The sequence below is a fragment of the Perognathus longimembris genome, chromosome 28 (genome assembly GCF_023159225.1).
Source record: "Perognathus longimembris pacificus isolate PPM17 chromosome 28, ASM2315922v1, whole genome shotgun sequence".
In the NCBI taxonomy this organism is placed as follows: Eukaryota; Metazoa; Chordata; class Mammalia; order Rodentia; family Heteromyidae; genus Perognathus; species Perognathus longimembris.
The window spans coordinates 92,790,185-92,816,309 of NC_063188.1; the positions used below are offsets into that span (position 1 = coordinate 92,790,185).

The window sequence follows — 26,125 nt, forward strand, 5'->3', positions numbered from 1 at the left end:
CTGTGCCTTCCCGATGGACTAACCTACCTATTCACCACGAAAGCCAAGCCAATATCATAAAGAGCCCTTTTGCTTACACCCCTTTGTGTGTGTGTGTGTGTGTGTGTGTGTGTGTGTGTGTGTGTTACTAGAGTTTAAATTCAGAGCCTTATAAGTCCATAAGAGGTCATTCTTACCACTGAGCTATACCTCTAGCAAGATTTTACTCTTTTTCTTCTTCTTGCCTATTGCCCATTAAAAGTCAATATACATGTATAAAGTTCCTAGACCTATAAACAAGAAAAGGCAATCATTAAAATAGAAAAGTAATACCCCAAATTTCCAAACTATTGCAGTTTGTCACATCACTTTTTTCTGCTTAAGATACTGTGCAGAAGATGTTGTGGTGATATCAAATTGCCTTCAAATATGATGTATTTCTCTTGGGGTTGGAAACAATCTTCAGGGAATTTGCAAAATATGTTTTTCATAGAAAACATATAATGTATACATATACAGAAAGTCATCGTTTTATATATAATAGTAGTCAGACTATTTAAAATATCTTCACATACCAAGATCACCAAAAAAACAATTCATTGTAGGGGACATAATGGTAAAAAGAATTCAGACAGATAAAGAAAGTGTTTGTGATTAAAAAAAATCTATTGTATATTTGAGTTTACAGTCTTTTCTAGGTCTGGAGTTATCCCAGCAGTAAACTTCACAGGATAGGCAAAGCTGGTCAAATTCATGGTTCCTAGTATGAATGTCACTTGAGTATCTTTCAGTGAAAGTCTTTTAGAAGAAAGAAAAAGAAACTGAAAACATTTGTATTTTGATAAGGGCCTTAGTGCTCTCAAGCTTAGTCAAGGTCATTGAGAGTTTCCTTGTTAACCCTGAATCTTCACAAAACCTGGGCAGTATTTGGGAACCATAATTTCTCAGTCAAGATTTACTTAGGTATAAACATTTTAACTATCATTGTGAATACAATTTTAAGGAAAAATATGGTATATGAATTTTTGCCATTCAATTCTATCTCAAAAAACTGATTTGAAGTCAAGCTTTACCATTCTACTTTTTATTACTCAGTCTCTATTTTAACTAAATGTGTGTTACTTTCAGAGATTTTAGAAAATCCTAGCAGAGCTTGCAATTTATACTAGTTGATATTTGTAAAAATCTGTTCATTACTTTAGATATATCCTGCAGTTAATTCTTACAAATTTCAGCTGTTTTATTGTGATGTAATAGGTAGGCATGATTAGTATTCTATAACACATGATTTGATGGGTTTGAAAATACATATACAAATGGGAAACCATTCAGAGTGTCTTCTTATATGTAGATTTTCAAGTAGAAACCCATGAATGTTATCAGGCTGCTTAAGCACAGATACCTACCTCAGTCCTTGGGAGATAAGAATTCAGGCAAGATATGAACACTATGAAAGTGATAGCAAAGTTTATTGGGTCACTTTTTTTTAAAAAAGAAGTTTTTAATTACAGAACTTCCATATACAACAAACATAGGAAAGTTTTTTTTTTAATTTTTCCAAAAGTTTTGATCTGAAGAATACTTATTACAAAGGAAGAGTCAAGAATAACATTAGACCTTCAATACAAAAAATACTCAGTGGGTTACTTTTATTGGTGAGAATTATAGTGATTTTTAACCCCGCCCTAATTTTTTTGAAATATAAGAAGCATGGAGTATCAAGTCCCTCCCAGGACTAGTCCATGGACAGAGTCCCAAGGTTTGGAGAGGTTTACTGAATTACATTTGAGCTCTAGGAAATAGTTTACTGGCCTGGGTGGGTATGTTAAAGATCTGTTATTTCAAAACTATTCCCTGAACTGCTTTATCCTGGAATGAAACCTTTAAACCCTTCTGAGTACTCAACAAACCCAGGTGTGACATTCCATGACTTTTGTGGGTGCATTTAGGCTAGTTGGAAAGTTTACTAACAATGCTCTGTCAGAGACCTTGTGAACCCCATCCTTTATTTTAAGTTTCCTTTACATTTCCTCTTTGCTCATGTAATAGCTGGCACCCAAAATTATTTAGCTTACTTAAAAAGAAGAAATGATATTATATATTCTGTTATATTCTACATTCCTAACTCAATGCCTAGATGCTCAGACATTCATTGTATCTATCATTTCATGATTCAATCCTTCTTAAAAAGGAAATACTAGCCAGGTTCATGCCTGTAATCCTAGCTACTCAGGAGGCTGAGATTTGAGAATCGCCTTTTGAAGTCAGCCTGAGCAGGAAACCAGAAATGGTGCCATGGCTCAAAGCGATAGAGTGCTAGCTTTGAGCAGAAGAGCTCAGGGACAGCACATATGCCCTGAGTTCAAGCCCCACAACTGACAAAAAAATCCCCAAATACTGTGGAAAATATAGACAGATCATTGACCTTTGTTTGGTAGATGCTTTTACTATTCATTGGAGAATTAATGCATGATAGACAGTGCGTCAACGCATCTGCTTGTCTACTTCAGTTCTTGTGTCCAGAGAGAATTCAGGCAAGATGTGAAATATAGTGAAGTAGTGACACTAAAGTTTTTTAAGAAAGGAATATACTTTTTTTGAAAAGTGGATAGTCCCTAGTGAGATGACAATTACTTCATCCTGGTATAGGTTTTTATTGAAGTTTAAGAAGCTTGGAGCCATAAGTCTCCCCTGAGGACCGGCCCATGGGGCAGAGTCACTGTTAAGTGATATTTTTCTAGTTTAAGGCTTCCCAAGTTGAGGGGAGTTTTACTGAATTACACTTGACCTATAGGGCATGGATTACAGGCCTGAGTAAGTTAAAGAACTAGTGTTCCAGGAAGCATTTCCTTTTGACCCACAATAGGCTGAAATGAAACTTTTTGTTTATCATTTTCTGCTTAAGGAATTAAAAAATAACTTCTGGCATGCCATGTCCTTGGTGGGTTATTTTGATCTTAACAGAGGCTATTTTCTTTTAAGTTGGAAAGTTTAATTACCTTGTTTTCTCTTGGAGATCTTGTGATGTTGTCTTCCATTTTAATCTTCTTTTGCATTTCACCTTCATGGCTAACTGATGCCAGTCATCTTTATATATATACAAATTTTGTGCCTGTGCCAGTACTGGGGAAATCAGGGCCAAAGTGGGCACTATCCCTGAACTTTTTGGCTGAAGGCTAGTGCTCTACCACTTTGAGCCACAGCTCCACTTCTGGTTATCTAATTGTCAATTGGAGATAAGAAGCTCACAGTCTTTTTTGATTGGGCTGGCTTCGAACTGGGAAGCTCAAATCTCAGGCTAGCCAGAATTACAGGCATGAGCCACAAATGCTTGGTTTCTTTTATATTTTTCATGTTTCCTAGCACTGGGCTTTGAACTCAAGGATTTCTGCTTGCAAGGCAAGTTGTCTTCCACACATTTAGCCCTTTTTGTTTTGGGTTATCAGATGTCTCATAGTTTTGCCCGAGACTGACCTCAGACCTCTAACCTCCTTCCTAAGTCTCTTCCATAGCTCACTATTACAGGTATGAAGCAGCACATGTAGCTTGTTTGTTGAGATGGTATCTTACTAACTTTTTGCCTAGCCTGCCATGAAATAGTGAGCCTCCTGATCACTGTTTCCCGGAATAGTTGGGGGTATTCCATCACTCCTAGATGCAATTAGTTCTTCATTTAAAATGCAAATGCCATCCTCTGATGATAAATACCAATTGGCCTTTCTTGGTGTACATTGTTTTTTACATCACATTTGGCATAGTAAAGAGGGCAAAGGAAAGAAACATAATTTTGTACCTTAGAAACTTTCTAGAACAGTTTCTCACCTCAAAAGAGGTTTTGGCAAATGTGGTGATAAGAAAAGTAGAAAATTGGAACCATTTGCTTGATAAATGAAATATTGAAGGCGAAGGCAGGAATTTTTACAAAGATACAATTTAATTGTTTTATAGTAGCAACAATTATGTTCTGAGCCATAAGAAACCCTCTGTACCTTTTGTAGAAAAAAGTAGTAATACTAACTTTTTGGAGTAGTTTAGCTATCTGAAACCATTAGCTATATGCTATAAGTGTTCTTACTTAATTTGATTCCAATATAGAATGTTCTTCTTAACTATGAAATGCTAGATTATACACAAGATTATATATTGTAAGAAGTATCAGTCCAACGAACATATTCAACTATGCTAAAAGTACCGGTGTTGAATTCTAAAAGTACCGGTGTTGAATTTTTCTTATATAAGCATCCTTGTATCATAAAACAATAGTCAAACAAAAATTGTTATTCTTTTCAGAATCATTACTTTCTGTTTACCTTCAAGTTTATGACTATCTTTTTACAGAGTTAAAAGCATAATTTTTTTTTCACACAGGGAAACTGTCTTCTTTTTGCAGGTATTACTGTGTGCCTTTACTATATATCAAACTTAATATATTTTGTTCTCATCACATTCTCCCAGCAAATATTGAAATTATTTGGCTTCTTACTATTTTGGATAATGAAACATATTTATTCATATATATGTGAATAATAAATGTATATATGTGTATATATATAATACAGTATTCAAAGATAGTATTCAAAGATGGTATATATATATATATACCATATATATACATATATATACATATATATATATATATATATATATACCATCTTTGAATACTGTATTCGGATAAAGTAAAAAGTGAAGTCACAGGCTCAATAGGAAATGAGAATTGTATATCACCTGATATCTATTGTCAAATTCTCCTAAATTTGTTCCCATAGATAAGACATGAATATGCAAACTTTACCAGTCTTTCCAGCTTTGATTATTTTTGTTAATTAAACTTGTATCAGACTGAAATTCCTGGTTTAGTACATTTTCTCTAAAATTTTATTCTTTTTCTGATTTAAATTGTTCTTATTTCTCTGTCCATGTATTATTGGCACAATCCACCATATTGGATCTGGTATCGGTGTATTCATAATCTTCATAATTATAAATTAGCTCAATAATTAGAATCTGCCTATCTACAAAAGAGTTGAATACAAGTTCATGGCGGCCATTTATAGGTACTGTAAATGGCTTGTTTGATAACACCAAAACCAAACAAGAACATAAGTCACTTGAATTAGCCAGCAAAATTCTTACATTCTGATTTCGATTCTTATATTAAAGTATGATGTTTTTAAAGTCTTATAATCCTTGAAAAATGTTATAAGTATATACTTGTATGTCTTAGCACTGCTGTCCTTTTGTTGTTCAGTATTTTCTATATGCAGGTTTAGTTGAATGCCAGTAGATGGCACTAATTACATAAACAATTCAACAAGTTAATGAAGAGAGGAGAGATAGATGAACTTTTCTTGGTTCAAATTCTGTTATGTCACATACTCAACAATTATATATGAGCTTGTTTTTATAGTTTGTTTTCTCTTGTGATTAAAAACAATCAAGCTCATTTTACTTCCAATTAATTTTACTAAATTGAAGTACCTGATTCTGGTTATTCCTTAAGATGCTGCATTGATATTTTTGTCATGAAAAGTGAGTTCCTTTATACTGTCATGGTTGAGTAAATCACATGGTAGGTTAAAAAATAAACGTAGTGACCTGAGGTTTCTGTGGTTACTTGTGAGTATTTGAAGACACACCAATAGAGATTTCTGGGTGGAAAAAAAATAAAAACTTGACATTTATTCTCTTTCTTATGCACATTTATAGCAGTTGACCAAAGACCTCCGTCAGTGGCAGATACATGTAGATGTGGCAAATGACTTGGCACTGAAACTTCTTCGGGATTATTCTGCAGATGACACCAGAAAAGTACACATGATAACAGAGAATATTAATGCCTCTTGGGGAAACATTCATAAGAGGTAAGAACCATATGATTCCTAAAACCATTTAGCGATATAATCAAGGATTGGTGATACTGGATGGACAGTATATATTTCTTTTCCAAGTAATGCTAAACTGGACCTTGGGACAATCCAAGATGATAAAATGCCAACTCATCTCACAAGTTTGGGTTACTGTCCTGTTTTAATGATGAGAAACTTGAGAGCTAATAAAATGATTATTGTTGGCCCACTGTTAAAAAGGCACAAATATAACTAAGATATTGAACTAAAACAAAATACTGATTTGTAGCTAAAAGAGCTATTTATTATTTTGATCTAAGATCTGGAACTAAATACATACTTTTCTATACTATCATGGTACATGCTGCTCCATCTTTAATAGAAAGAAGTCACTTTAAGTTTTGTAATAGAGTTACAGCAGCCATGATACCATTATTTTATCTCTTGCTACATAGTAGGAAAATCCACACAGGGTGATATGATTCATGACTTATTTTCCCATTTTTTATCTATGGAAATTGTGTTAATCAATTTTTCACCACTGTAATGAATACTTGAGAGAAACAGTTTAAAGGAGGGAAGATTTTGGCTTACAGTTTCTGAAGTCCCAGGCCATGGACACTTTACCTCTCTTGACTCTAGGCTATGATGAGTCAGAATGTCATGGTTGAGAGCACCATGGTAATGCAACATGGCTCACATCATTGTGTCCAGGAAGCAAAAGAGGGAAATAGAAGAAGCCAAGGACAAAATATTCTTCCAGGACATGCTTTCAGTAACCTACTTACTCCAAGTAGGTTCTACTTCTAAATGTTTATACCATGTCCTAATTATGCCATCAATTTATGAATCTATGTGTATATAACTTTCTTGTTGAAATAGAAGCCCTCATGATACAATCAGCCCTAAATGATTGGATCCACTGGCTGGAAACAAAACCTTCAACCTTTCGAGCCATTGGAGAATATTTCATATCCAAACTATAACATGAATTACCATCTAATAGAGACACTATCTTCTCAAATTCCATATTTTAACTCCACTTTGCTTTTCTTATGTGCATTAACACTTAATTCTAGTTATAAATACAAACTAGTTGTTTCTTGTTTGTCTTATAAATTGGTCTAAGCTCCATGGAAACAGACCTTTTGTGACAGACCTCATATCCTATTTACCTATAAAGCTGATAAATATTTGCTGGATAATGACTGTCTTTGAATGCTATGAATAACTTTGCATATTTGTGCATACTATTGTAAGCTATGGATTTTTTGCTTCTTATTACAACTTGTATCATTAAATGAGGTAAAAACAGTACCTATACAGTGATGGGAGAGACCACAGTATACAGTGACTTCTACAAGATGACACAAATTGCTGAAAAAGCCAGCTAGGTGGTCTTCATTGAAAAGAAAAGTCTACCTTTGAGAAAAAGAAAATAGATTTTAAACTATGATGAGAAAAATCTAAAAAGTAACAAACAGTTGATACATAAAAATCAGGAAACCAAGTAAAACTTGAAATCTAGGCTAGCGCCTAAAGAGTGAAAATTCTCATGAAGCATGATTTGATCTGGTGGCCTTGGAGAACATAGCATCTCTAACACTGAATTGCAGACAATGGGTGACCAGATGACCATGGATTTTAAAAAATCATCCTAAATTGGTGGAGTTGCAGTTTGAGATTTATCAAAAGAAGGGAAAATAGAGGACTGTTATTAGGGGAAAACTTTTTTTACAGTTCTTCATTGTCTCTGCTTAAAAATTCTTCTCCAAATACACATGTGGAATCTATCCAGTTAAATAAGAGCCAGTTAGACTTGGAAGAATTGTCCATATAAAATCAATTGGCAGCCTAAAGTCAATCATGAGATCACTGTGGCAAACATTGAGGTTTCTCAAACAGAAGCCTCTTTGGAAAACAATTAAAATAAAATATTAATTTAGTGGGTTTAGGGACTGTAAACTAAGAAGGAGCTAAGATGAAAACTTGTTCATGTTATAAAACTAGAGCCTTGGGGTATTGGTCTGTTCTGTTTAAACTCTGTGCTCAGACAGATCCCTCTTGAGTCTTTCAATTACCTTATTATGTTTTATGGATCCTTCATGGAAGCACTAAGGGCTTCATCTCTATAAAACTATCAACTGAGGAAAGCATGTAAGTTACTTCACCCAATTGAAAAAGTCAGTTCAAACCTAAGAAGACAGCTTATATTTTTAGCTGGTCCATATGGAATCTTCAATGCCCCAAGCTACTTTTGACTCATGCCGGTACATTTTCCCCTGCACTTCTCTCAATTTATATATCCTCTGTGCAAAATTCATTCACTTTGTATATTTCTAGTACACTATGACTTCACATCAATATTTTCCAACTGACAATACTGTTTTGAGCATTAGACCAATATAACCTACTGCTTTCTTTCCACTTGAACTACCCACAGGAACCTCAAATTGAATAGATACAAAGTTGAACTCATCTTTTCCCTCTGCCAACTTTTTGGCTCCAAATTACCACCAGGTTCTCTCCCTATGGTCTCAATTCAGTGAAAATGAACAACCTATGGAGTTGTTCAGTTTGAAAAGCAGAGTCATGCTTGACTCCTTCCTCTCTAACTCCTGTATATAACAAAGATACTATCTAACAACTTCCAAATCCACTCTCTTCTCTGCATCTCTACTCCTTTACTATTCTGCCTTTTTCTTCTGGTCTTCTTATTTTCCAACCCATTCTCTTTGGAATCCTAAATGATCTACCTAAAATACATTAAATTCATGTAACCTCACACTTTTAAAGCCATTAGTATGTTGTCTGTAGCTCTTTTTTATTAGGGGGAAGATTGTGTGCATCAAAACCAGGGCCTTTCACATGCTAGGTGATTATCACTAACTAAGGTATATCCCTAGCCTATACCCATTGCTTTTTAAAGACATTTAAAATAATTTTAAGGTCATTTGTGATGTGACCTTGCCTTACAATTCTATTCTCCTTTCTTGCTCTCTTTGCAAGTGCCCTAGCATTCCCTTGTTCATAATTAAGTAACAGTGAGCTTTTCCCATTTCCTTTCAATGTTTTCCTATTCTGTTGCATGCTGACGTGGTGTATATTATCAACTCTCCTTTCCATGCTTAAGTTTTATTCATTATTTAGATCTCACTGTGAATTGCCAGTTCCTTCAGGAAGCCTTGTGGACAAACCCTTTTTGTGCTCTTTCTGATCCCTAGTGTAGTTTTTATCTCCTAGTCTAGAGCTAAGTATTTGCTGGTCTTTGCCTCCTATGAGAGTATTGACTTTAAGGGTAGGTACACCTGATGCTTACCTACGATTGTAATACCTAGCACTTAGGTTGGCATACAATAGCAATCCCCACAACTTTTTGTTTGAGAATTTAAATGACCAAATAAAAATGACTAACTGCCAAGTGCTGGTGGTTCACACCTGTAATCCTAGTTTCTCAGGAGGCTGAGACCTGAGGAATGCAGTTCAAAGCCAGACTGGCCAGGAAAGTCCATGAGACTCTTATCTCCAATTAACCACTTAAAAACCAAAAGTTGAACTATGGCTCAAAGTGGTAGAGGGGTAGCCTTGAGCAAAAGAGCTCAAGGATAGCTTCCAGACCCTGAGTTCAAGCCCCATGACTGAGGGAAAAATAAGACTAACTATAATTATCCATTAAGGTTATTTCCAGTTTCAAACAACTGGAAGGTTTGGGGAGACTTATCAAATAGAGGTATATTTATCACACATAATGAGATATTCACAGTCAGGCAGATGCTAACATTGTTTCAGTAGCCCAGAAATAGCTGCCCAGAAGTCTCCATGTTCTCCTTAGCATTTCCCTCAAAATATTTGCCTCACAGCAAGAATAAGGAGAAGGGACAGTACTTATATCATGAAAACAATGGCTTTCTCAGAAACTTGAGCACCAGAACTGTAGCACATAATACTCTTTCATGCAGGAAGAATAGGGCTTGGTCATTCAGCAATGTCTTCGACAAAGAACATGGAAAAACAAAATAGCATGCTATAACTGGACTGCATTAACTTTTCCAAAGAAATAACCCCTCGAGTGATGGCCTGGTTCCCTGTGATTGTCATAATGATGGACCATTTCAATTTGATTCTCTGATGTTTGTAGAGAACCCGAGAAAATTTGGATTCTTTATTGGCTACTTACACTTTGCATTAGGAATCTACACTCTTCCTTTGCTATCTGTCCATTGTACAGATTAACCTACGTTCTTCTTTATCTTCAGCTTCCTTTGTTTTACATTTTATAGACCTTATTCGGGATAAGAGTTGCAAAATTCCTCACATGATAGTTTGTATTTTGACCGTATTTGTGCAATACCTTGCCAAGCTCAACCCAGAAGTGAAGTAGAATTATCACCCTCCATATTTTTTGTTAGCCAGTGAGGCAGCCAGCCACCGGCCACTAGGAACTACTTAAATTAATTATAATTAAGTAAGAATTAAAATTCGGTTTCACTGTCTCAATACCCACCTTGCAAGGGCTCGAGGAGCCATGTGTAACAGGTACTTTCCCTGTTGGATAGTGAAACATACATTTTCATCAACACAGAATGTTTTGTTGGTAGTCCTATTCCAAATTATTGTACTTCCATTTACCTAAGTAGATTGGGGTAAATTTATAGTAATGATGTGCTATAGTATTTCAAATAAATGACTACCACGTATTATAAATTAGAAGATTTTCTTTTACAAAATGATTCATATCATTGTACTTCCTTATTGCTACCTTATTTCTCCTATTTTCTCATTTTCTAGCATTGGTGTTTTAACTTTTAAACAAAACCTACAACTACAGAAGGATAGTACTTTCACTTTTTATTGTGATGGTGATGTACAGAGGGGTTACAGTTACATAGGTCAGGTAATGAGTAGTACATTAATTTTTGAACAGTGTCACCTATTCCCTCATTTTCTCTCAGGTTTTCCCTCCTGCTAGCTCGATCATTGATTATAAAAATCATTTGCAACATAGTGTCTAGTGAGTACCATGGCTGAATTAGTTCACCCTTTATCCCACCATTTCTGTGATTCTCCTTACCTTCCAGAAGTATTTTCACTTTTGTTGTTCATTATGTAAACTCATTAAAAAACAAAATGGGCAACATCAATATTTGGGTTATGAAGGAGAGTATCATATGTCTGAAAAAAATTTCTCCTGGAAACATTCTGATTGCATCATTTGTTACAATTCTGGTTAGACATTATTTTACTTATATATTGCCTGCCCTCAAACTGTCAATCATGTGGATAAATCTGTGCAAAATTTCTGTATATATGAAAGCCTATTTGAAGCAATAAAATCTTCAATTCTGTTTTAAATCTTTGAATGTTAAATAAGATAAGTATAACTTGAAAGAAGTTTACTTTGATCTATGTTGGCAGGTTATAGTTTTAAGACATAAACAAAAGCAAACATAAACTAATGTTTACTTCAGAACCTTAGATCAGAACACAAATTACCTAAGAGGGAACATATTTTGTTTTCCCTATCATATTCCACATAGAGAAATGTGAACTTCTGCAGTTTCATTTCTTTCTGTTCAATCTCTGTGAATAAATAGGAATTTCTGAATAAGATCATATTAGATGTGATATTACAAATTATTGTGAGCGGTCTCTAAGGATTAGATTTCAAGGACTGCCATCTGGCTGATGACTTTATGATGACACTGTCATGAGATTTCATTTCCTTACTTCTATTCCAGGATCACTCTTTCAGCAAGAAATGAACATTAACTCTGAATTATTTGTCTGTGTCTGTATGAGGATTTCCACGACTTCAACAAGCCAGGTGCAAATTCAGCTAGAGCATTGTCCTAGCACAAGAGATTCCAGCATGGCTAGAAGTTCCTTTTCTAAGGTCCCAGATACCAAAAAAATCCCTGTAGGCTGTAAGGAAGATTTAGCATGTACACTAGCATACATGCATATGTGTATGTAGATATGTGTAGCCACATGTATGCAATTATAATTCTTATATATGCATATAAGCACTCTATTCTTTAAAATAATATTGTGTTATCATTATGCCTTTCCTATTAATATTTCTCATTTTAATTATAATTAGTTGATAATCTGAAAAAAATTTTCACTTGCATTCTTCATCTTTGGCATCCTGGAAGCCAGTGATTGTTAGTCACACTTGACTTCTTTATTGCTCAGTTCTTGCCTCTCATTCTCACTTCAAAATAACAAGAAAAGGAACACAAGTCTGTTATATATGTAGCAGACAGCTATTCAAACACAACACTCCATCTCTTTTACATTACCCAATGTGAGAACTCAATTCTCTGGAATCTTCAACTTCTTTCTTCTTGTTTTTCTTCTTTACCCAACCAACATACTCATATCTCCTTCATCCTAATTTTTTTTTCTCTAATGCTTTCTTTTCTGTCCAAGTTTATGAGGCAGTAATTGACTTTGGTGTTTCCTACTCTCATCCCCTGTTTATATATTGTTCTCCAATCCCCCTCTCTTTGCTGAAGATAAGCACTTTGTGAACTTAGAAATAACTTTGTAATATGGATCTATAATTACCCATATACTTTATTCCATTTTAACATAAGTCTAGATGATCAATTCAACTTGTTGAAAGTTCACATAGTTTGATTTCCAACACAGTATTATATTGCAACTTTCTGACTCCTCTAATCTTATAATAAATGTGAAGTACTTAGCACTTAGTAAGAACTCAGCAAATGTCATCTATTAGTAACATCTAAGAATTATTTTTAAGTATTATTTTCATCTCTTACACAATGTTTTATGCTAAGTATGTGCTAGCAAGCTCAGTTCTTGGTACTAGGTGGGAAGCAATGAAAACTCCTACCCTCTTGAAACATATGTTATAGGAAGAAAACTGAGAACAGACATTGACCAATACAAAATTTAGATAGATGATGTATCAGTCAGTTAATAAGTACAATTTAGGAACATAAAGAGGGAAAAGTATTGATAGTGTATGTGTGTGTGTGTGTGTGTGTGTGTGTGCGTGTGTGTGTGTGTGTATTTCAGAAAGAAAGTGTTGGAAATGAGAAATGAGGAAAAAGTGTGACCATTTAAATATAATACTCAGCAGTAGGGTAACAGACAATAATCACTGTATATCTCAAAATAGCTAGAACAGAGTATACTCATCAAATTGATAAAAAATCTAAGGTAAAAGACTTGGTAATTACCCTAATTTCATCATTACCCAATGTAAAGGTAAATCAAAACATCGCACTACAACTTGTAAGTATATACAGTTATGATGTAGCCATAAACGCTAAAAATAACTTCAAAAATAATTGTTGTAATCAACAAAGGTATTACTAAAAAGTGATATTTAAGCAAAATCTGAAGAACCTAAGGGTGTGAGCCACATGGATAATTGGAAAGAAAGCAGTCAAGGGTGTCCTAATATGTGGAAATCCTTTAGAGGTTGAAGTAACCTCAGAAATGTACATAGATCAGTAGGCAGGAATTGGCCAGGATATAGTAGACAAGAAGTCTGAGAGGTAATATGAATCTGACTATATATGGACCTTTGGGGGCCCCTCAAAGGACTAGTTTCTATTCTGAATGAGAAGAGAGTCACTAAAGGGTTTAGAGGAGGGGAGTGGCATGTTTTGACTGACTTAGGTCTTCTGTTATAATTGACAAAAAGGAAGTAGTGACACCATTAGGAGACTGTTTGTGATACTTCAGGCAAGAGGTCTTAGATTATAATGAAAAAAAAATACATGTGATGTGAAGCAGATGGAGTCTATTATACTTTGAGTCCAGGGCTAGAAAATATTTTATTGGATTGGATTTAGGTATGTGATAAAGACACTAGTCGAAGAAGACCGCTGGATTAATAGCCTCAATAACAGGATGATTGGCATACTCATTTAATGAGATAAGAAGGCTCTATGAGCAAAACACATTGGGAAGAAGAGACATGTTATATTTGAAATAAATCCAGGTGGACATACAAAGTAGATAGCAAGATATACAAATGTTAAGAATGGCTGGAAAACAGCTCATGGTAGTGTCACAGGATATAAAGGAGGGACTTTTTAAAAATCGTAATTATTATAGCTTTATTTTCCTCTATAAATTCTAAAATAGTGATATTCTAATCTTTTTTATTGTGTATACCAAACAGAAAGGACCTTGGACTCTCACTCAGCTGTTTTACTCAGGCTGGTGCTCTACCAATTATGCCATGCCTCCATTTCAGTATTTTTTTTTTTGCTGATTAATTGGAGATAAGAATCTTGGAGATTTGTCTGCCCGGTCTGGCTTCACCTAGATCTGACTGAATAGCTAGGGTATTATACAGGCTTGAGTCACCAATTCCTGACCAGTATTCTAATCTCAATTCTCTGTTCTCTTCCCCTCTCTCTCTCTATATATATATATATATATTTTTTTTATTTTATTTATTTATTTTTTTTGCCATTCCTGGGGCTTGGACTCAGGGCCTGAGCCTGTCCCTGGCTTCTTTTTGCTCAAGGCTAGCACTCTGCCACTTGAGCCACAGCGCCACTTCTGGCCTCTTTCTGTATATGTGGTGCTGGGGAATTGAACCCAGGGCCTCATGTATACGAGGCAAGCACTCTTGCCACTAGGCCATATCCCCAGCCCCCTCTCTATATATTCTAATAGCTTTATCTGTTTGCTTCAATTGCCATTCAGATCCCTCAATCTTTCTGTTCAGCTGATATCTTTTTCCTTATCTCTGAAAATGTATTTTCAGACACTTACTGTACTTCTCCACCTACATATCAAGAAGGCCTCTAAATGTCTGAAGTACAATGCATTATCTAGCCTTAAAACAATACTAGATATCCTATGTATGTAGTTGTCTAACTCTAAATGTATAAATTGAAGAACTACTCTCCTGTCCTTTTCTATTTACCAACAGGTATTTAAATTAACTTCCAATTTCTGTGAATACTACTTCAAAAATTGCTGTAGAAACTGTTGTCTCTTCTTCATTACTCTATCCTAAAGCCTCTTCATCTTTTGCATGGGAAACTGTGACCACCCTTGTTTTAGTGATGCCATCCATCAATGAATCCCTATTCTCATTTGACCTTAACACTGGCCCCAGAGTTCTTTTCCTTAAAAGTTAATATTCTAGTCAGGCACCAATGGCTCATGCCTGTAATCCTAGCTAATGAGGATCCCAGTTCAAAGTCAGACCCAGCAGGAAAGTCAGTGTGACTCGTATCTCCAAATAACCACCAGAAAACTGGAAATAGTGCTGTGGCTCAAATAGTAGAGTGCTAGCCTTGAGCAAAGAGAGCTCAGGGACACAGCCCAGGCCCTGATTTCAAGCCCCATGACTGACAAAAACAAAAAAGTCAATCTTCTTGGGGCTAGATATGGTGGTGCACAGGTATAATGCTAGCTACTCAAGATGTACAGATAGAAAGACTTCATTTCAAGGAAAGTCTGGGCAAACAGTTAAGGAGAACCTATCTCGATATCAAGTTTAAGTGGCTCATGCCTGTGGTCACAGCTACTCAGGAGGTAGTTAGGGAATTTATAGTCTGAAACAACCTGAACAAAGTTAGCATGAGACTCTATCTGGAAGACAAAATAAAAGGAAAAAAGATAAGTGTGTGGCACATTAAGTGCTAGAACAATTGCCTGCCAAGTGTGAGGCCTATAGACTTCAATCTCTAGCACTATAGAATCATAAAAAAAAAATGGGGCCGAGGGGGGGAGGGATATTTGGGTGCTGGAGGCTCAAATCTGTAATCCTAGCTTCTCAGGAGGCTGAGATCTGAGGATCATGGTTCAAAGCCAGCCTGGGTAGGAAAGTCTGTGAGACTCTTATATCCAATTAACGACCAGAAACCACGAGTGGTACTTTTTTGTCTCTAGTACATTTTTTACCCTCCTGAGGCCTGATGAATTATTTTTTAAATATGTAAATATTTCCAAAATATATTCAAAACTTTATGAAAGCAATAATGAATAAGGAAATCTTGAGTTTTTCAGAGAAAAAAAGCACATAATATTATTATACATTTTTGCTTTTTTTTGTCTTAGGAGAAGAATAGACATGTGAACTTCATAAAAGAATCTCATGTTTTCTATTCCCAGCTGCTTTCCTTCCTCAAAGCATTTTTGGAATTTGCATTCTGGAATTACCTATGATTATTCAAAGACTGTTGTAACCATTTTAAAGCCATACTTTCTTTGCATTTGCTTGCTAAGTAATGTACTCAATAACCGAATTGGCTAAAATCATCAAATGTTGGGCACTAAATGGCTTTGGCTTATTTCCAGAAATTTAAAGAATGAAGATTTGCTGCCCTTAAATCTATGTAAAGACTGAAACATAGTATTAATAGGACATGCGTTTAAAATACAACCTCTTATTAAATATGATTCCTCACACTTTTAATTCTGAAATTCAGCAGGCCAAGACAGGAGGATTTGGGAGCTCAAAGCCAGCCTGTGGTACATAGTAAGACCTTATTTCAATCTTCTCCCTTTAAAAAGTGCAACTTTTTATTAAGTTGGAGGCTGCTCATAATACATTTGTAACCTATTTTCTCCAAATATTTAAACCTAAAAATGACCCTAAAATCATTCTCAATTGAGAGTAGTCTTTTTAATCTCTCTTATAGAAAACATACATTCAAGTCTACCCTAAGCACTAATACATTTTGATATGTCTAAAAATACAATCTATTAGCAAATCCTATAGGTACATTTTTGAGGCAGTATGATGACGTTTGGTTTGGCTCTTCAGAAGACAATTGTACATAGTTACAAGACATTCCCATTTTTATATTGCTCAGTCTTCCCAAGTGATTCTGAAGTGTAAGAATACTTGGCATCCTGCAATAAGATAATGTAATCTATTTGAAACATTGGGGTTCTGGTCCAAGGAGTGCCGTGATCCACGCAGATCTACAAAGTTCATAGTGGCAACTGCCTAGTTCATTTTATGTCATCACCTTTAAAGTAATTAGAATATTTATAACTTACCAGGATTGCACAAAAGGAGATATCTGGTACCATATTATTGGTGCTTTACTGGTATGGAAAATTACCTGAGGATATAACCAAGTAGCCATTTTTATCCTACTGCAATTGTATAGTGTTCAATTGTGCTCTATCAGTATACATATATACATATATATGTTTATATAGATAGATAGATAGGTAGATGTTTAGCAATGTCCCTACATGCAACTTACTCATGAAAAACTTATGATTAAAGAAAAATTACAGTTATTTCCTAATAGAAACGTATAAGACAACAACAGACTTTTCTTCATTTGCTAAACTTAATGGCATAGTATTTAAAATAAAAACAAATGAGAGAATTTTTTCCTTCCTTGGCGTAATTGAACCATTAATGTTAGCAATAATATCTATTAGATTACTTCTCAATTATGTTCATATTTCTCATTTTATTTGCATCTTCATTATTCTAAAAAAGACTCTAGAATACTCAAACTGTTGAAAGTAGCTAGATTTTAGTTTAGAAAAGTTAAGCCATTTTAATAAATGAGTTTAACCATTTAACTTAACATTTTTGTGGGGAAGTGGTATGCTTGATTAAGCTCAGAGCCTCATGCTTTGAGTTTACTAGGGAGACCTCTATCACTTGGACCACATTCCCAGTTGTACTGCTTTTAATTTGTTTTTTCAGACAGGGTCTGGCTAATGTTGCCTAGGCTAGCGTCAAACTGTGATCTTCCTTTCTCTTCCTCCTGAGTAGCTAGGTTTATAGGCCATAATTTACCTGCCATTTGGTTTAGTTTGTATCTGTCTAATTTTTATAGTTTTATAAGTTTAGAATCTTTTGGCTTTTTTCATTGTGTAACAGAGCTTCATTCTCTTCCTATATTAATTCAAATGCATTTTAATTAAAATTATTCTGAATGCATAGATATTAGTAAGTTTTGTGAAATTGAATCTTTTTGCTTCATACACACATGAATGGAACTTAGTTAAGAAGTTCTAGATGATGCTCAAAACAGATTTTTTTTTTTTGGCCAGTCCTGGGCCTTGGACTCAGGGCCTGAGCACTGTCCCTGGCTTCTTCCCGCTCAAGGCTAGCACTCTGCCACTTGAGCCACAGCGCCGCTTCTGTATATGTGGTGCTGGGGAATCGAACCTAGGGCCTCGTGTATCCGAGGCAGCCACTCTTGCCACTAGGCTATATCCCCAGCCCCATCAAAACAGAATTTTTGTACCTAACTTTCAAAGTAGGGAAATCTAAACTGAAGCAAAGTAACTACCTGAGATCTTCTGGTTTACAGAGTCTATAACCAGATTATTGGGTCTAGTAGAATATGAATTCCTAGCAAACACTATGTATTTTTAAATCTAGAACCCAACAGTCCCAAGTCTATAACACTATACATAATTTCTGGGTTTTGGTGACATTTCTGAACTAGAGCTTTTTTTGGGTGGAGTGGGAGGGTGGCCCTTTTGGTTGTCTATTTTGTTATTTTACTTACTATTTGTTTTCTCATTGGTAGTTTTTTTTCTATGTTTTGTTATAATTTATCTTTTCTGTAAAATTGAGCCTGATTATAGAAATTTTCAAAAATTTAGAAATAATCAACCCTTTAAATGCATAGCATTTCTTTTCATATTTTTGTGATTAGACTATTTCCTATCTTGATTTTATTCACTCCCAGTTTGTTAATTGTTGAAAGCATCAGATAAATTTTCCATTAAAAAAGAATCTACCCCTATTTGTAAATGGTTTTGGTACCCTGGGTATTGTATATACATTTATCTGAATTAGGGAAGGGAAGGGGAACATCAAAATGGTGAGACAAAGGAAAAAGCGAAACCAATGCAACAGTGGTATTTAAAAGACAAGATGTTGGAAATTAACTGTACAACTCTAAGGTGGAGGAGTTGGGGAGGCGGGAAGGTGGGAGAATAACGAGGGAGGAAGTAACAAGTGTGACAAGAAACGTACTCACTAACTTACACAGTTACACTGTAACCCCTCTGTACCTCACCTTGACAATAAAATTAAATTAGAAAATAAAAATCACGAATGATGCTGAACAAGATTTATACTCATAACTAATCATATCTTTGTATAATTTTTAAGTAATTTAATTGGAATTCTAAAAAAAAGAATCTACTACAATTTTACTAGACAGAAAAACAAAACAGGAGGAAATAATTTATTGTAGTGCATAGTGACTTAGTAAATAGCCTGGGAAAAATGTAATAACCTTATGCTTCAAGCAAATGTTTTATTCTGTGGCCATTATGTGTGCCATCAGTATTCACTTGAAGAGATATAACTACTTAAATTCATAGGGAAATCAATTCCCTATTCAAAACAGTAGCTGTGTGTTCTAAATATCTTTTAATACTAAACATCACATTTAGCCTTTCATCAAATTATGATACTCATTATATTAATATGTGTCCAGGCAATATTGTCATACCATCAAGTACTTAAAGCAAGTAGGACAGACCTAATTCAAACATCTTTGGAGATTATTGACTAGAATGCTTAAACTTATGGTTACTCATACAATTATTGAGGGACTGTGTTTTTCTTCTATACTGCAAGTATTTCAGATGTACTTAGTGAAAATAAGTTAGCTATTCAACCTCCACTTAAAAGAAATATTTAACTAAAATGACTACTTCTTAAAGTGACCAAATACAGCTTTCATCCTGTGACAAGGAAGCAATTCCAGAAACCCCTTTATGTAAACAATAATCTAAAATTATATGGATCATATGCAATTTTTACATTTGCAGTTGTGATACAATTTATTAATATATAAGATATAAGAAATTTTAAAGTTTCCTATTTTTAAAATGCTAAAATAGCATTGTTCTCTTTAGTAGTGAGTCTAGTGATTGACCTTCACTTTCACAGATCTGGTGTTCCTACTCAAATCTTCCACTTTGAGGCCTTTTCTCCCTCATTGCTATTTAATGGATACATATCAACTTGATCAACTTGGAGGTTTCTGGCAGCTTATCACAGCAATCTAATCTTAACTTCATCCTCTCCAATATTTTAGCAGTGGTTTGGATAAAGATGTAGATAACATTCTTATCAAATTTGGTGATGACATAAAGCAGGAAGAAATAACAAACAGTGCATACAATATCAGGAGCCAAAGAGTTTTCATCAAATTAAACTCATAGGCTGAATACTAAGAGATGAAATATAAATGTAAGGTGATGCATTTCGATTCAAAAAGAAAAGTAAAAGAAAATCGACCCCAACTGACTTAGACTGAGATTCCTGGAAATAGACACTAAGCTAGAGAGTTGTGTGCAAAGTTTGTTGAGGAAGGTTCTATGAGATAACTGTATAATGACATAAGAAAGGAAATACTGAACAGAAGGAGAAATGGGCCTGTGATGAATGGAGGCCCCAGTGGATTCTCAGAAGAAATTCTTCAACTTGCGGAGTCCTTCAAAGACATTCAGAACTGAGGCAAGAGAGCTGAACTCTATCATGCCAGTAGCACCCAGTTAATGATACTGGGTTACCCAATGAAAGGAGACAAACTTGATTGAATGCCTCTATCTGAGAGTAATGTCCATGATGGAGGCAGCTGTGAGCTTGTAGCGGTCACTCTTCCCACTAGCTTCGACATGGGAAGATCATCAATGTACCCATTACCTCAGTCTTACCCAAATTGTGCTCATAGAATTGGTGTCACATATAAGCTTACTCTCAATGTTAATTTGTAAGTTTTATCCCATCCTACTAATTCAGAAATCTCTGGAGATGTATTCTGTAAAGTTTATTTTCTTAGCTTACATTAGTTGTATGCAAAGGTTATTGTGACATTTTTATATATGTGTACAATGCATCCCAATCAACCACATCCGCTGTATTACTCTTCCAATATTCTACTCCTCCTTCTTATAACAATTGTATTAACCAAGGAAATTGGTGTATTTGACTTTTGACTTTCCTCAGACATGGTTTCCTTCAGCAATATTTTCATCATCACATATTTTGTTAGAAATTCAGGGACATTCTCTGAGAAGATAGATAGCTAGAAGGGAGAAAATAGAAGAAAAATATTTATTCTTTGGAATAGCGTATTTGAATCTTATTGGATGTTTCCTTATTGTCACTTTCTATATGGAGGATAGGTGAGAAATTATTTAAAAATCATGGAAGTTATCTGGGATATTTTTAAGAAAAGATGTTACACTTAGCCAGAGTCTTCATTTTAGAAGATAGCAATAAACAATAGCTCGGAAGACAATGGAATTTATTATAATTGCCGGGATCTGCTAATAAGTACTTTTTTCTCAAACAAACTCCATTAACCCTGCTTGATACTCTATCCTCATCAACATTTTAATAGCATGGAACTAATTCATAGCTGTGTGTTTTTCTCTACACAAAACATATAATTCACACCCTGGTAATGATTACTTTTAGCCTAATTATAAGGTTGCTACTGGTGACAGGAAAAATTATTTTATCCTGGCAGGTAGGCAATTCCAGAAGTCCAGCCAAGCACTTGATATGTGTGAAAACGCCTCAATATACTTTTCAGGTGGCGTGATCTTGGCCAACCAATCTTATTTGGCAACTGCTCTTGATGGATAGACCTTATTCGCTCTGAGGAGAGACATAAATTCTTTTTTTTTTGGCCAGTCCTGGTGCTTGGACTCTAGGCCTGAGCACTGTCCGGGGCTTCACTTTGCTCAAGGCTAGCATTCTACCTCTTAAGCCACAGTGCCACTTCCAGCCTTTTCTGTTTATGTGGTACTGAGGGATGGAAACGAGGGCTTCATGCATGCAAGGCATGCACTCTACCATTGAGCCACAGTCCCAGCCTGAGGCATAAACTCTTGAATGAAGAAATTTTGGGAACCTGAGTTGAAACTCAAAGGTCAACCAGAATTGCTCAGATTTTTTGGCAGTACGGTGTCTTGATTCATTCTTGAGCACAAGGCCCTAATTGATTGGGTAGGACAAAGTTTTGCTCTCTCCTTGTGAAATAACTGGCAGGTATACAGACCCCTCTCTCATCTTGAGAGATTCAAGTTTTTATTTTTAATTATATTTTATATTATATATATATATATATGTTTTTAAATAGTTATACAAAGGGCTTTCCATTCATCCTGTCAGTTTGAAAGTACAATGCATCATGATCAATAGCACTCCTTTCATCATGCTGTTCCATCCCTCCCCAACTCTCCCTCCAATTTTCCTAGTTATATAGTGTATGCATTGAATATTAGGACTAAACTCTCTCACTTCATCTCTCCATTCATCTCCCTTTGACCCTTCTAACATCTCAAGCACCAGAATCCTGGTATTCATTTAGTTGGACTGTGAGTTAGTTTTTCTAGGAAGTTATACCATTTGACTTCTCCCGTGTGTATCATATTTTAATTTATATGTTTGTATATACTTGCCTATGACCACATATATATTTATACATTAAATCTGGCTTCTACATATAAGAGAAAATAAGTCCTTTGTCTATCTGGGCCTGACTTATTTCACGTAACATATATTTTCCATGGGACAAACATCTTTAGAATTTACTAGTCCATATTCCATATGAATACAATATTTTACTGATCCATGTTAATCTTTTCTCATTTTGTGTTGATAATTTTCATATTAGTTCATTTAGTTTTCATATTAGTTCATTTTCATTTTTATGACAAAATCTTTATGAAACATCAACTTAAAATGAAGATTTTTTTGCCTTAGATTAGGGTTTCAGAAGTATCAGTTTAGTGTTGTCTGGCTCATTTTCTTAGGCCTTGTGCCAAGGAAGAACATTATGACTAGAAGCACAGTGTTATGGTCATTTGGAAAGAACTAATAATATTACTACATAATGAAAATAGATATCTAAGAAGGAAAGACTCGTATTGTCATGGAGTCACATCTTCTTTTTAATTGAATCACTTATAAGTAAACACCCATTCTTTTTCAAGTTCTGCAATACAAATTTGGAATGATAGATACATTTTTATTGTATCTATGTCATCGATCATCATTCTAATAAAGCATGATTGTCTCTTCTGAGAACAGGTATAATATTCCATTAATATCAGCCTTTTCCTTTTCCAACCTGTAATTGGAAGGACTTCAAAAACTATTATGAATTAGGAGGATCTATAGAATCTGTACATATTCACTATGCTTGTGAGATAAGCATTTTATACAATAACTATTATATATTATCTAACACTATTATATCATTTGAGTATATTCTTCATTAACAAAATAAAAATGCTGTATCTTTGGTTCTAACATCATGGTAACACTTGTTTTTGTCATATCGGGCTATGTTTTTCATAAAGATTAAAATAACTGCAGCTATGTCACATCATGAAAATTTTGAGAACCATCTTTAAATATATGCTTAAGGAAGCCAAGCATGATGGTACACACCTGTAAGTTCACTAATCAGAAGCTAAAGAAGGAAGATGCTAAATTCAAGGTCAGTCTGGGGGCTGGGAATATGGCTTAGTGGTAGAGTGCTTGCCTTGCATGCATGAAGCCCTGGGTTCGATTCCTTAGCACCACACAAACAAAAAGCCAGGAGTGTCACTCTGGCTCAAATGGTAAAGTGCTAGTCTAGCGCAAAAAGAAGCCAGGGACAGTGCTCAGGCCCTGAGTCAGCCCCGGGACTGGCAAAAAAAAAAAAAATCAGTCTGAGCTATATAATAAAAACCTGTCTCAGAAAAGATGAGAGCGAGGGAAAGAGAGAGAGAGAGAAAGAGAGAGTGAAAGAATGAGAAACAGGAAGAGGAGGAAAGGTAGGAGACTAAGGGAGGTGAGAGATGGAAAGGGAGAAAGGAAGATATGAAAGAACATGGCATTTTTACAGAATATATGATAAACTACCTAAATAGACTGGCATTTGTACCCCCAAAGCTTTAACTCCTTAACAAGAAATTCATAATTAAAATTAGTCTTCAAATCTGGTCACATAATGGTGAAGATGTCATAAGAAAGAATAAAAATAAGAAAAAAAATACAAGTTATCACCAAATCATTACAACAGGGAAGTGGGGGGCTGAACTCACCTCTAGAAAGATGCTTGGTGATTGCACAAGTAATCACCAGTAACACTTCTGAAATTAAATTCAACAATTTCATTTACATCAATAAATGAACAGATAGATCAAATTGAGAAGCACAGTCATTCTGAGTGGCATTCATCTTCCCTAGGTAGATGGGCCACCTCACTCTGTGTCTATGAAGCTTCCAGCTGTTCTTCAAGGGGCTATCCAAGTAAAACATATTACAGTTACCCTATAAACTTGTCTTTCCTTTGGTTCTGCTTTTTCTCTGCTCTACTAAATGTTATTTATTTGTTCTCACAGAAGTCATAGAACCAAACATGGAAATTGAAGCATTGGGTTAAAAAGAACTTTATTACTAATCTATGGCTCACGAGGTGATTCATAACTATGCTTCCATGGACATTAAATCACCAAATTGTTCAATGATCAACCTGTATGAGGTTTTAAAGTCTATTACCAGTACAATCAATGAAACGAATCAGTCGGCTAATTTCTAAGGGTGCTATTTAAATAATACCATCTAAATAGTATTTTTTTAATCATGAAACATGATAGAAGCCCAAGAATGAGACAAATGCTTTGCTATTTTATCTAGATGATTTAAATTAATCAGTAGCTACTCAAAGGAGTTCTAATTATGTTTCTTGATAGCTTAGTTGTGCTAGAATTTAGGAAATCAGGCAATATGAGAAGGTAAATCACAATATTTAGATTTGTTAGAAAAGCCCACTTTTTATTATTTTAACCAAATTTTCCTAAGTATATATACTTACTAGCTTCATGACACTGTATCATGCTGCTATCATGATATCGTGCTATATCACTGCTATAAGCGGTAGATTGTGTATTTTTCACCAAATGTGAATGAATACCTTTTTCTAGATAACGCTAAGGAACACTGGCTTGAATGGGGATGTTTTTATTTTTTAAGAATATATTTTACAAACAAAGAATATGTATTACAAATATAAAATGTGATCTTTGCTTTCTAAAGAAAACAGAGCCTATAGAAATGCTGTTTATGGTACTCATGTTGCTGACTAACCCTAAAGATAGCCATCACATCATTAATTGGAAACCATCAACATTATGAATTCTTTTAATAAAGTATACCTACCACAAAGATTTGGGACAAGATTTACCTTGATGATATTCTATATGGTAGAATAATGTTCACATGTATTAATAGCCCTGCCAGCCTTCCTGAAAAATCACTGGAGCTTGCCTCAGGATCCAGACTTTAAAAATCTATCCTAAATGACAAATAAGAAATTGATAATTTCTTTTTTTGTGATATCCATGAAGTAAGTATATTCATAGCGTTAGATCTTTGAGGAAATGTTAAAGTTTAAGTAAATGAGGCTATGTGAGGATAACCTAACTCAAAGTAGCCTCTCCCTTCCTTTCCCTTTTTTGTGACTTCTGCCATTTCTTCAGTGTTTCTATCCCTAATTTTCCCTCCCTCTGCAGTGTGTGTGTGTGTGTGTGTGTGTGTGTGTGTGTGTGTGTGTGTGCGCACGCGCGCGCATGTGTGTCGTGCACATCCCGGGTCTTGAACTCAGGCCTTGGGCTTTCTCCCTGAGCATTTTTGTTCAAAGCTAGTACCCTACCACTAAGCCACAGCTCCACTTCTGGCTTTTTATGGTGGTTAATTGTTTAAGAGTCTCATGGACTTTCTCGCCAAAGCTGGCTTTGAACCACAATCCTCAGATCAAAGCCTCCTGAGTAGCTAGGATTATAGTCATAAGGCACAAGCTCCCAGCCTTTCTTAAAATATCTATCTTGGCAGCATAGTCTTTCTCCTTTATTGTTGACATTTGCTTACCATGGGGCACCTGGACATTGTCTCTTAAACTCATGTCCATCCATTCCCATGTATTTTCCCATCCTCAGTGGCCACAACATGCCTTCTATCTCAGCTCCTTTGAGAATTGCATTAGTTTGTCAGGTCTCTTGCTCTTTAGTACTTTTTCTATTTTTCTAAACCCAAGTAGATAGATAGATACATGGACGGACTGACAGATACACAAATGAGAACTGCTATTCTGTTGTTCACTTTGAAAATGGCATATATGGGTGTCACTATATGAACAAATAACTGACATGAAGTACATATACTTTGCCATTGTCTTTTTTTTTCTCCAGAGTGTGGAAACTGCCTTGATCTGAAATAAAAGGTGTCATAAGGGAGGAAGTAAAATGCAGGAAAAATGTCTTTTATATTTCTCCTTGTAGAAAGATAGATAAGA

At 35.1% G+C, this 26,125-nt stretch overlaps 1 protein-coding gene across 2 annotated transcripts in view; it reads left to right on the top strand.

The window, feature by feature from the left end:
- Positions 1-26,125, top strand: part of Dmd (dystrophin) — a 1,916,788-nt gene that overhangs the window by 1,397,192 nt on the left and 493,471 nt on the right. For both annotated transcript variants that reach the window (XM_048336444.1, XM_048336436.1), the window contains one exon: positions 5,686-5,840. In XM_048336444.1, the coding sequence (XP_048192401.1) occupies positions 5,686-5,840 (155 nt within the window). The remainder of the gene's footprint in view (positions 1-5,685; positions 5,841-26,125) is intronic.